Raw genomic sequence first — 13,547 nt, 5'->3', positions numbered from 1 at the left:
AAATATACTGTTAATATCTAGTACTGAAAAGAAGAGGAGGCAGGATGTGTTGCTCTCACCATTTGTGAGAGCACCTGAGGACAGTGTGAGGATGTAAAATGCAGAGACCCTCTGACTTCTGGATCCTGCAGAGGCGGCCCGACAAGCAGTTGAATCATGGACTTTGTGTCTGTCAATGAGCAATGGTGGACCAGACCATAGAGGATTCCTTTCATGGAAGAGTATGAAGTTCCCATTAAGAATCATGTCCACAGGAAGTGTCATGGAAGTTATCCAGGATATTTTATTGGAGAAATAAAAAAGGAAGCTAAGGGTGAATGCCCGTGTGAGATCTTGCCTCTCAGTGAGGGACTGGGGTGTGGTGATCTGCACCAGTTCCTGATTGCATCGTGGCTGTGCTTCTCTGGGAACTTCCTGTGACAAGGTACAGGTCAAGATGGCCCAGTTGCTACAGTGACACCAGCCCAAGGAAACCCTGTGCAAAGCTCAGAGTTATCAGCTGGGACCTTGAGCTCAGGCACTGGCGCCTGAGGACAGAGAATTCTGAGCACAGGACGACCCCGTGTCTCCCCAGTCCTGCGTCCTGCAGACTGCCTGCTTTGCAGGAACCTCCCACAATGGCCTTTTGATGAACCTGCATAATAAATGTGCTGAGCTAGCTCTGGGTCAGTGCGACTCCATCAGGGCCCAGCTGCCCACCTGGCCCCGGCTTCTTCTACTTGTGTCTGTCTTTTCTATGTCCCCCATTGCCCCTCGCCAGTTTCTGAATTAACAGCTGTGCTGTTTGTGGCATGACTGTTACATACGTGGGGGTACCAGCTGCTGAGAGGGTGCTCAGAGATGCCGTTCAGGGAGGAGGTGGGACATTTGCATCTTATATAGTGCTACTCTGCCTGATGGATTCACGAGTGTGTGTTGTGGAGAGTTAGGAATGAGGCCCTGAATCCCCCCTTCCCCATGTAAATGTCATCTTGTGATCCAGGACAACTGGGTGGGAAGAAGGAACCCAGCTGGGTGCTCTGACTCATGGTGGGGAGACCTGAGATTCTGGGATGTGCTTCCATCACTCTGGCCTTGGGGCCTCCAGAAGGTCCTGGAGCAGTTCACAGAACCTGGTGTGCAGGTCTCCCTCTGCCGGGCAAGAGAGGACACCCTCCCTCACGTGGCCGCCCTCTCTGTCCCTGTCTCTGGGCTGCTGCCCCTTGGTCCCCCTCCCTGGCAAGGCCATGACTCCACCCTCAGCAGAAGAACCTTCTCTGGTTGTGGCAGAATCCCACCATGAGCTATGGCCAGCACGGCAATGGCTGGAGGGGGCTGCACAGCAGAGACAGGGCTGCTCTGTGCAAGGCGCTTCCCTGCAGGGACCAGAGCCAGTGCTCCCCGCCTGCTCAGCAGCTAGGGTTCCCTGCAGTGAGCTGGGGGAGGGCCTGAGGGAGGGTCAGAGGGGACCACAGCTGAGAGATGAGAGGGCTGTGAGGGGTGTGTGTGTGTGCGTGTGTGTATTTGGCTGGGAGGTTCAAGTAAATAACTTCTAGTTTTAAATTACATTTTTATTTTAAATTGTATAAATGGCTCTAGAATAAACTTCTTGAGATCAGAGAGCAGATATTTAAAATTTATAAAAAATGTCTCACAAAAGCAACTTTTTAAAGTGAAAGACGACTTCCCCGCGTGTTGAGGAAGCACAGAGGGAGCAGAGGGCCACTCTGACCCTCGCATGGTGGGTGTGCCGTCCTGCCCTCTGCTCTGAGACACACGGACTCTCCACCACACACACTCTGCCCTGTTTTGAAAAGACACATCAGGTTGTTTAAATGTGTGCTTGTTCTGGATCACAACCTTTGCGTGGTCCACGTCCCACTGTGTGACTTGGAAGGCTTCGGTTGGACGTGCTGCCTCCTGGTGTGGACACTTCCCTCAGCATTCCCTCGACCAGGAACCAGGAGAGATGGTGAGACCTGACTCTGAACTAGACTCAAGGCATCCAAGGGCATGAGGCTAACGCATGGCTGCACGTGTTCTCAGAAGGACAAGATGTCAGTTGGGGAGAAGAGAAGAAATTTCAGGGACATTTTTAAGTGAAGTAACCACAGTAAGTTACACGACTGGCTGTAAATGTTGAATGAAACCATTTTATTTCCTATTATGTCCCAACAGGAATTCACCCTGATATGGACAAAGATGATGCTTCCTGCTGATCACAGGGCAGAGCAGCCCTCCAGAGCCAGGAGAACAGCAAGCACCCTGCACAGGACGCAGCGTATCCAACTGTGCCAGCACCTGGGGTCAGCTGCACAGCCAGGTGACCAGGCCACAGACAGCAGTGGCGAGGCCTGAGATGCCACTCACACAGCTGGAGAGCTCTCTGCTCAAGCCCTGCAGGAGAGGGCTGCCTACCCACCGCACGGGGCTTCCCTACCCTGGGCCACTGTCAGCTGCACTCTTGTTTACCATTCTTAAGGACTCTGGGAAGCTGTGTCCCCCACACAGCAGGCCCTTCAAAGGAAGGCCTTTGGTCTGGCTCATGGCTGCCGAATCCGCCAGCTGTAGCCTGCGCCTGGGGCCGAGCTGCTGGTCCTCCAAGTGCTGGTTCTGTCTGCCTCTCCAAGACTGGATGGTACAGGATCCTCCTGACAGGTGGCCCCACAGCAGCAGATGGCTGGGACTGGCCATGGGCAGTGCCACAACCTGTTGGTCACTCATGTCTCCACTGCAGACCAGCCCTGGCCTCCCAGCACTGAGCTCTCATCTGGTCCCAGTTAGAGTGGCTCTGGGTAAGCTCACAGGATGGGCTGTCTTCCTGGATGGACTTGGTCCTCCCTAATGACCAGAGAGACTCGCAGAGAGGCCATTCCCCTGAGGCAGTAGGGCTCTTGAGGCCCTGGAGGGACGCATGAGGGACATGCAGGTCCAGGGCTACAGTGCTGGCCGGAAGGCGCTGGAGCCTCATGCAGCTCCCTGTGCAGGAGCCACTCCCAGCTGCAGGCCACTTCCTGCTGATGACCGTGCCCGGGAGCCGAGCGGGGGCTCCCCATGGAGCTGCGTTCTCAGCAGAGGGCGACCACGTGGGATTCCGGGCTCGGAGGACTGTTGCTCGCTCCAAACCCCTCCTCCTCCCGTGAAGCGTCCTGGCTGGCATCCCGGGAAAGCCGTGCGTGCCCGGCACAGCCTGCATGGTGGGGCTGGTGCTGGCCTGCTGTACCCCTCTGCTGCGGGCGCGCTCCTGGCGTGTGCAAGCTGGCGGAGTGAGGACTGCCCCTCCCTGGCACCTAGAGCCCTGAGGACTATGGCTGGGGCTGCCCAGGCTGTCAGGGCTGCTACCTGCCTCAGACCAGAGTCAGGTGGGCAGGAACCAGGGTGACACGGGGACACTTCTGAGAGACAGAGCTGGGGAGTCTCACCAGCACAGCGGCGTCGACGGGGACTTCCAACCTGGAACATGGACCTGTTGGCAGGCAGGAAGGAAGGCCCTGGCCACCTGCTGTGACACGGGGTGGCCCAGGGTCACTCTTGATGGCCAAGTCCAGCATGGGCAGCAGGATACCACGGAGCTTCCACTAGAGGTTCAGGAAACAGCAGGGAGAGCAACCCAGGGACACTCTGTCCCAGGGTCACTGCCGCTGGGCCCACCTTGCCCGCCTCTGCACACCCTGTGGCCCCCTTGAGCCCACCAACACTGTGGTGAGGCCACTGGACCCTTCAGGAGCCCCGGCTCCACCCGCTCAGCCACCACAAGGGACCCCTGGCAGCTGAGCCCCATGAGGAGCAGAGGCAGGTAGAAACCAGTCGGCCCACTGGCTTGTCAGGTGAAGCAGAGACACAGGCCCTCCTCCACATGGGGCACAGCACACACCACACTGCACACCACACGCCACGCTGCACACCACCTTCCATGCTGCATACCACACGCCATGCTGCACACCACATGCCACGCTGCACAGCACATGCCACACTGCACAGCACACACCATGCTGCACACCACATGCCATGCAGCACAGCACACACCACACTGCACAACACCCACCACGCTGCACAGCACATGCCACACTGCACACCACATGCCATGCTGCACACCACACGCCATGCTGCACAGCACACACCATAGTACATGTGCACCACACACCATGTTACACACCCCACACACCACGCTGCATGCCACTCACCACACTGCACAAAACACACCATGCTGCACACCACACACCATAACACATGTTCACCACAGGCCATGTTACACACCACATACCATAACATACCACATGCATGCTGCACACCACCCACCATAAAGTGTACACCCTACACCATGTTATACACCATACACACCATGCTGCACACCACACACACTACATACTACACCCCATGTTACACACTATACACCATAATACCCCACACACACCACACACATCACACACATACCATAGTACACCCCACACAGACACACACTATACACCACACACACACACATGCACACTTGCACACACCACGCATTCCACAGTAATGCAGTTTCACACATGTAGACACTCACACAATTGTCTAACACCAGAGTGCAAATCCATCAGAATACCGTCCTTGCCTCACTCCAGGGCAGCCTTGACCCTCCATGGGTGCTGACCCCAGGTTCAAAGCTCTGTGCCAGTCAGCTCACCTTTGGTGATGAGCTCCTCTGCAGGTGGATGGCAGCTTTGCAGAACAGAGCTGGGTGCACAGGTGTTGGCAGGACCACGTGTCTCTGTGAGGAAGAGGCAGGAAGGACACACACATTAGCACTGGGGAGGCAGACCATGACTGACCCTTGGAGGCTGCAGTGACCTTAAGCTCTGGTGTGGACTCTCTCATCTCGGCACCGGAAACCAGCATCCCCTGGAGGTGATCAAGGTGTGCCTGTGCTCACTGCACAGGGGAGTCACCAGAAGTGCAGAGGCAGGAGGTGGCCAGGAGCGCTGTGGCAAGATGGCCTCAGTAGGAAAGGTGAGGTCAGCTTCGGGGTCACACAGTGAGTTTTGACCTGGAGACAGGAGGGAGACAGTCAGACGGAGGGAGCAGCATGGGCAGGACTGTCTTCGTGCAGAGACTTGGCGTGCTCTGAAGGTTCACAGCGGGTGGGCAGGGCCAAGGGCCACAGGCCATCTCTGCACAGCCAGTCCTCCTAGGTGCCCCCCAGCATCTGCCTGTTCTCCACTGGCTAGCCACTAGCCTCTCAGTGCCAGAGTATGAACCCAGTGGCGTCCCTTCCTGCTCAAGGACTTTCAGTGACATCAAAAGTCCTCACTGGGCCCTCAGAGTTTAACCTTAGCATTTCCCAATTCAGACCCTGGATCCCAACACTCACCCCTGTTCTGAGCATCTTGGTAGAATCCTGGGACGCCTCGTTGAGACCCGTGCACTGGCTGCTCTGAGTCTTACGGTGAATGCCTCTTTACTCCACAGGAACCTCTACTCTAAGATACCCGCTCAGACCACCTCCCAGCACATTTTCTCCATTACTTCTTTGTGTTCAAAACACATTTCACAAGCTGATGTAATTACTGGGTGTTTGTTTCTTGATGGGATTTGTCTATGTAATTCACATTTCCATTGCTAAGATCAGTGCCTCCTACATAGGCCATCAAAAATGTGATTAAAATTCCAGGTGTATGCTTTGTATGTTGGGAAGTAGACAAACTATGTGGCAGGCAGAATGTAGCTCCCCTCCCCGAATCCTGGCCCATGGTGTCACACCTGAGAATGTGTCACATTATGTACCAACTGGACTTAACAGATGGAATCAAGGTTATGACTGATCAGTGACCTTAATGTAGGCAGTGGGGTGGCATGAAATATGTACCTGATTTGGAAATAGAGTGCTTAGGGAGGTAGCCTGTTAAGGATGATCTTAAGATGAAATCAAACTCAGATTAAGGTGGACCCTACATCCAATGCCTGGTGTTCTTACAAGAACCAGAGAGGACACAGATGGAATGGAGGCCAGATGACAGAGATCAGACTGGCACTTCCAAAAGTCACAGAATCCCAGGAGCCACCCAGCACTCAGGGAGGGAAATGCACACCCTCTTCCAGAGGTAGCATGGATCTACTGACACCTCGTTAGACTTCTGGTCTCCAGGACTGTGAGACAAACTCCTGCTGTCTTAAGCCACCAGGGTAGTAGAAAGTGCTGTCCCTAGGACTGTAAGTGAACAGTTATACTGCACGTGAGAATTTGGATATTTACAGACTTGAGAGGTTGAGAAGATGAGTGGGCACAGTCTGCCACTGCTGACTTAAAGGTTGAGAACGCAAGGAGAAGAGCATGGTAAAAACGGACTTGTCTGCATCCTGCAAGGCATTAAGAAGTAGAAGCTCTTGCTACATTTCCAGGACTGTGTTAAATGGAAGTGGTGACAGAGGGCATCCCTGTCTTGTTCCCGTTTTTAGAGGGAATGCTTTCAGTTTTTCTCCATTTGGAATGATGTTGGCGTGGGCTTAGCATAGACGGCTGTTACAATGTTGAGGTATGTTCCTACTATCCCTAGTTTCTCTAGTGTTTTGAACATGAAGGGGTGCTGTACTTTGTCAAATGTTTTCTCTTTTGAGATAATCATATGATTCTTGTCTTTAAGTCTATTTATGTGATGGGTTACTTTTATTGATTTCTGTGTGTTGAACCAACTCTGCATCCCTGGGATAAACCCAACTTGATTGTGGTGCACTATCTTTTTAGTGTGTTTGTGTATGTGATTTGCCAGAATTTTAAAAAAAATTTATTTTTTTATTTTTTACAGACTTCATTTTGATGCATTGTACACAAATGGGATACACCATTTCATTTCTATGGTTGTACATGATATAGATTCATATCATTCATGTACATAGGGTAATGATGACTGTCTCATTCCACCATTTTTCATACCCCCCTCCCTCTCATTTCCCTCCACATAATCTAAAGTTCCTCCATTCTTCTCTCAACCCCCACCCAGCTAACCCCATTATATGTCATCATCCACTTATCAGGGAAAACATTTGACCTTTGGTTTTTTTGGATTGGATTATCTCACTTAGCATGATATTCTCCAATTCCATCCATTTATCTGCAAATTCCATAATTTTATTCTTCTGTATGTCTGAATAATATTCCATTGTTTATATATACCACAGTTTCTTTATCCATTCACCTGCTGGAGGGCATCTAGGTTGGTTCCACAATCTAGCCAGAATTTTATTGAGAATTTTTGTATCTATATTCATCAGGGATATTGGTCTGAAGTTTTCTTTCCTTGATGTATCTTTGCCTGGTTTTGGTATCAGGGTAATATGAAAGATATTAAATGAATACAAATAGGAAAAGAAAAACTCAAACTATCACTATTTCCAGATGGCATGATTCTATATTTAGAAAATTACCATACTACCAAAAGCATTATACAGATCTAATGCAATTCTTATTAAAATCCCAATGACATTCTTCATAGAAATAGAAAAGGCAATCATAAAATTCATTTGGAAAAATTAGAGACCCAAAATAGCCAAAGCCATCCTTAGTAAGAAAAATGAAGCAGGAGACATCACAATACCAGACCTTAAATTATAATACGGAGCCATAGTAACAAAAACAGCATGGTATTGGCACCAAAACAGATATGTAGACCAATGGTACAGAATAGAAGACACAGAGACAAACCCACATAAACACAGGTATCTCACACTAGACAAAGGTACCAAAAACATTCATTGGAGAAAAGATAGCCTCTTCAACAAGCGGTGCTGGGGAAACCAGAAATACATATGTAACAAAGTGAAGTTAAACCCAAATCTCTCACCCTGCACACAACTCAACTCAAAGTGGATCAAAGACTCAGGCACTAGAACAGAGACTCTGCACCTAATAGAAGAAAAAAAGTAGGTCCAAATCTCCACCATGTCAGCTTAGGAACTGACTTCCTTAACAAGACCTCTAAAGCACAAGAAGTTAAATCAAAACTCAATAAATGGGATGGATTCAAAGTAAAAACTTTCAAACTTTCTTCAAAAATTCAAACTTTCTTCTCAGCAAAGGAAACAATTACATGAAAAGAGAGTCTACAGAAAGGGAGAAAATCTTTACCACATGCCCCTCAGATACAGCATTAATCTCCAGGATACGTAAAGAACTCAAAAAACTCAACACCAAAAAAACAAATAACCCAATCAATAAATGGGCTAAGGGACTGAACAGACACTTCACAGAATTAGAAATACAATCAATCAGCAAATACATGAAAAGATGTTCAACATCACTAGCAATTAGAGAAATGCAAATTAAAACTACACTGAGATTCCATCTCACTCCAGTCGGAATGGCAGTTATCAAGAATACAAGCAAGAATCAATGTTGGCGAGGATGTGGGGAGGAAGGTTCACTCGTACATTGCTGTTGGGACTGCAAATTTGGGCAGCCATTATGGAAAGCAGTATGGAGATTCCTCAGAAAACTTGGAATATGTATTAGTCAGGGTTCTCTAGAGGAACAGAATCAGCAGAAAGTATGATTATAAAAAGGAGATTTATTTGATTGGCTTACACAACCAGAAGCTGGATAGTCTACAGTGGTTGTATGTAGGCTGGAGTGCTGGAAGAACAAGTAGCTGTGCAGTCCAAGAGGAGGAAGCCCCAGAAAAAGAGTGATCAACAGTGCTACCCTAGACCAAGACCAAGGCTTCTATAAAGTACCTAGAGAATCACTGGCTGAGTCCACTTTGGAGGAGTGAAGAAACAAGAGTCTGATATCCTCAGATGATTGGAGCAGAGATCAAGAACCTGTTCAGGAAGAGCTGAGCTTGCATCTGCATCTGCTTCCTTGTTCTTCCAGCTTCTATTCCATCCTATTGGGCAGTGCTTCCCAGGCTTAGGGAGGGTCTCCACTTCAGTTCCTATCCCACATGCCAATCATTCCTAGACTTGTCCTCAGGGATACACCCAGAAAACTCTTAATCATCGGCATCTCTTAATCCAATCAAGTTGACAATTCAAATTAACCATTACAGATGAACCACCATTTGACCCAGCTATCCCATTCTTTGGTTTATAACCAAAGGACTTAAAATCAGCATACTACAGTGATGCAGTCACATCAATGTTTATAGTAGCTTAATTCACAATAGTCAAACTATGGAACCAACCTAGGTTCCCTTCAACAGATGAATGGATAAAGAAAATGTGGTGTATATATACAATGGAATATTTCTCAGTCTTAAAAAGAAACACATTATGGCATTTGCAGGTAAATGGATGGAGCTGGAGCATATCATGCTAAGTGAAATAAGCCAATCCCAGAAAACCAAACACTGAATATTTTCTCTGATATGTAGATGCTAATTCACAATGTAGGGGCACTATGGAAGAGTAGAAGTACTTTGGATTAAGCAGAGGGGAGTAAAGGAATGGGAAGGGGTAGGAATGGGGGTAGGAAGGACTGTAGAGTGAAACAGACATTTTTACCCTATGTACATATATGATTACAAGACCTGTGTAACTATATCACATACAACCAGAAGAAAGAGAAGTTATGTTCCATTTATGTGTGATGTGTCAAAATGCGTTGTCGTGTGTAACTAACTAGAGAAAAATTTTAAAAAAGGAGAAAGAAAACAAAATTAGAACAACAACAAAAAAGAAGTAGAAGCTGCCCCACAACCACCAATGTGGAATGAAATTCTGGCAATCTATCAATGTCTTGTGAGATGTAGTGTCCGGAGCCGGCAGGTCACGCCCCCTGCCTCGCCTCATGCTGAGCTAAGATGGCGCCTGCCAGATGCTGGCGTGGCGTGCCTCTACAATAACTGGGATAGATTCAAACTAAAAAGCTTTCTCTCAGCAAAGGAAACTATCGGCAATGCGAAGAAAGAGCCTATAGAGTGGGAGAATACCTTTGCCAATCATACTTCAGATAGAGCACTAATCTCCAGAATCTATAAAGAACTCAAAAAACTCTACTCCAAGAATACAAATAATCAAATCGACAAATGGGTCAAGGAACTGAACAGACACTTCACAGAAGATCTACAAGCAATCAACAAACATATGGAAAAATGTTCAACATCCTTAGTAATAAGAGAAATGCAAATCAAAACCACCCTAAGATTCCATCTCACCCCAATTAGAATGGCGATTATCAAGAATACGAGCAACAACAGGTGTTGGCGAGGATGTGGGGAGAAAGGTACACTCATACATTGCTGGTGGGGCTGCAAACTAGTGCAGCCACTCTGGAAAGCAGTGTGGAGATTCCTTAGAAAACTTGGAATGGAACCACCATTTGACCCAGCTATCCCACTCCTTGGCCTATACCCAAAGGACTTAAAATCAGCACACTACAGAGATACAGCCACATCAATGTTCATAGCGGCTCAATTCACAATAGCCAGACTGTGGAACCAACCTAGATGCCTTTCAGTTGATGAATGGATAAAGAAACTGTGATATATATATATATATATATATATACAATGGAATATTACTCAGCCATAAAGAATGATAAAATTATGGCATTTGCAGGTAAATGGATGAAATTGGAGAATACCATGCTAAGTGAGATAAGCCAATCTCAAAAAGCCAAAGGACAAATGATATCGCTAATAAGTGGATGATGAGGGGCGTTTCAAGATGGCGGCCTAGAGGGTGGCTGCATTTCATGTTGCTCCAGGACTCAGGATTCAAAAGAGGAGATATTGAGAGAATTGGGACCAACTCAAAGCAACCGGGTGAGTCTCTCCCGTTGGGGAGGCGTCCCGGATGGGACGGTAGTCCCGGAACCCGGGAACTTTGTGAAGTAGAGCTGCTGGCGAGACGCCCCTCCCCCCGCTGGAGCAGTGAATTCGGACAACTGGGAGCGACGTAGAGGAGGCCGCTCAGCACAGCGCTGGGACTCAGAGCAACCACTGGGGCTCCGGCGGCTGCCCAGGGGAGGAGCGGCAAGGAGAGCTGTGTGGACTCAAAACACCAGGGCCTGCCCTGAGGAGGAGGAGGAGCGTGGCCACTTGGATTTGAAGTGACTGCACCAGAGCTACAGGCGGTTGCCAGAGGAGGAGCTGCGTGGCGAGCTGTTTGGACTCAGACCACTTCTGAACACTGGGGCCTGCCCGGAGGAGTAGGAGGAGGAGGAGAAAGAGCGCGGCGGGTCATTTGGACTTGCAGTGACTGCATTAGAGCTCCAGGTGGCTGCTCAGAGGAGGAGGTGATTGGTGAGTTGTTTGGATTTAAAGAGACCGCTCCTGAACACAGGGGGGCAGCCTGGAGGAGGAGCGCAGTGGGTCGCTTGGTCTCGAGTGGCCACACCAGAGCTCCGGGCAGTTGCCCAGAGGATGCATGCAGCGGGTCACGTGGATTCAGAGCCACTCAGAGCGACTGCTTCCGAACACCCAGGGGGTTACCTGGAGGAAGAGGAGGAACAGGGAGGGTCACTTCAACTCGGAGTGATTGATTGCCCCGGGCTACAGGTGGTTGGTGGGAGGAGGAGGCACGCAGTGAGTTGCTCGGACTCCTAGTGACCGCACCGGAATACTGGGCGGCTGTCTGGAGGAAGAGGCGTGTGGTGGGTCTCTGGGACTCATAGCGATTGTATGGGGCCCCAGGTGGCTGCTCAGAGGAGAGGCCGCATAGCCAGGCGATTAGGTGCAGAGCAGGGTCCCAGGATCTAGGAGGCTTCTGGGTGGAAGAGCCGCACAGAGACAAGCTTAGGGGTGGAGTGAAGGTTCCAGGGCTGCGGGCAGATTCTCTGAGGAGGGGCAGCCTAAGGAGATTCATCTGTGAAGGGTGAGGCTCCCAGGCCCAGCAGGTAGGGCCGGGCCCCTGGGAACTTTGCAGAGGAAGGCAGCCCAGCTCAGGCAGTAGCTGTAAATTGAGGGGAACCTCTAGGAGGGAACTGACCAGCAAGACCTCCCCACCGGGTGAGTCTTCCCTGCAGGGTGAGGTTTCCCCACAAGGACGGTAAAACCAGAGACACAGGCCCAAACAGGCCTTGCCTCAGCCCACAGCCTAGTTCCCCTTTGGATGACCATTGGTCAACAGTGGAGGCACCTCTGCCCACTAGCAGGGAATATACCCCACCTGAAGGCCACCACTCCTAGAGAGGAAGCTTCCTTGTGGAGCACCGCGCTATCAACTTCCTCCAAGACTTCAGCCTACTGAAGGCTAAGAGGGGATATATATAGAAATCTTCAGGGACATTGTAAGTCAATAGAGGAAATCTGCAATATCTCAGTGGTCCACTGATACCTGAACAATATGAGAAACAAGGAAAGAAAATGCTGCAAACAAATCTAGATGTTACATCAATAAAACCCAATGACAGCATGGCAGAAGAAATGACAGAAAAGGAGTTCAGAATATACATAATTAAAATGATCAGGGAAGCAAATGATGAGATGAAAGAGCAAATGCAGGCATTGAATGATTGCACCAATCGACAGTTAAAGAGCAAATACAGGAAGCAAATATCATTTCAATAAAGAGTTAGAGATATTGAAAAAAAAACCAAACAGAAATCCTTGACATGAAGGAAACAATAACCAAATTAAGAACTCCATAGAAGCATATCCAGTAGGATAGAACATCTGGAAGACAGAACCTCAGATATTGAAGACAAAATATTTAACCTTGAAAACAAAGTGGACCAAACAGAGAAGATGGTAAGAAATCATGAACAGAATCTCCAAGAACTATGGGACATCATGAAAAGGCCAAATTTAAGAATTATTGGGATTGAGGAAGGCCTAGAGAAACAAACCAAAGGAATGAACAATCTATTCAATGAAATAATATCAGAAAATTTCCCAAATCTGAAGAATGAAATGGAAAATCAAGTTCAAGAGGCTTATAGGACTCCAAATACACAAAATTACAACAGACCCACACACCAAGGCACATTGTAATGAAAATACCTAACATACAAAATAAAGACAGAATTTAAAGGCTGTGAGAGAAAAGAACCAAATTACATTCAGGGGGAAACCAATACGGATATCAGCAGATTTTTCAATCCAGACCCTAAAAGCTAGAAGGGCCTGGAACAACATTTTTCAAGCCCTGAAAGAAAATGGATGCCAACCAAGAATCTTATACCCAGCAAAACTTACCTTCAAATTTGATGATGAAATAAAACCCTTCCATGATAAACAAAAGCTAAAGAATTTACAAAAAGAAAGCCAGCACTACAGAACATTTTCAGCAAAATATTCCATGAAGAAGAGATGAAAAACAAAGAAGCAAATCAGCAAAGGGAGGAATTATCCTAAAGGAATTGTCAAATAAAGGAGGAAACAAGTTGTGTCAAACAAATAAATAAATAATTTTTAAAAATGAACCAAATGACCGGGAAACCAAATCATATCTCAATAATAACCCTGAATGTTAATGGCCTGAATTCATCAATCAAAAGACATAGATGGCAGATTGGATTAAAAAGAAAGATCCAACAATATGTTGCCTACAAGAGACTCACCTCATAGAAAAAGATACCCATGGACTAAAGGTGAAAGGATGGGGAAAAACATACCATGCACATGGATTCAGCAAAAAAGCTGGAGTATCCATCCTCA

The 13,547-nt window shown here is 48.1% G+C and overlaps 1 protein-coding gene across 4 annotated transcripts in view; it reads right to left on the bottom strand.

Moving 5' to 3' along the window:
- Positions 1-2,450: 2,450 nt before the first annotated feature.
- The window catches only part of ZDHHC11 (zDHHC palmitoyltransferase 11), a 50,784-nt gene continuing 39,687 nt past the window's right edge, over positions 2,451-13,547 (bottom strand). For 2 of the 4 annotated variants that reach the window (XM_079144542.1, XM_079144543.1), the window contains exons 7-8: positions 4,643-4,726; positions 2,451-3,432 (exon numbers count right to left, since the gene is read on the bottom strand). In XM_079144542.1, coding sequence (XP_079000668.1) covers positions 2,947-3,432; positions 4,643-4,726 — 570 coding nt within the window. In that variant the 3' untranslated portion in view covers positions 2,451-2,946. Of the gene's footprint in view, positions 3,433-4,642; positions 5,003-13,547 lie in introns of all 4 variants that reach the window. The other 2 variants (XR_013764585.1, XR_013764584.1) reach the window with 2 other exon arrangements.

Source organism: Sciurus vulgaris, assembly GCF_902686455.1.
Source record: "Sciurus vulgaris genome assembly, chromosome: 6".
Taxonomy (NCBI): Eukaryota; Metazoa; Chordata; class Mammalia; order Rodentia; family Sciuridae; genus Sciurus; species Sciurus vulgaris.
Note: the sequence above shows the minus strand (reverse complement) of the source record. Positions and strands in the feature narration are given on the sequence as shown.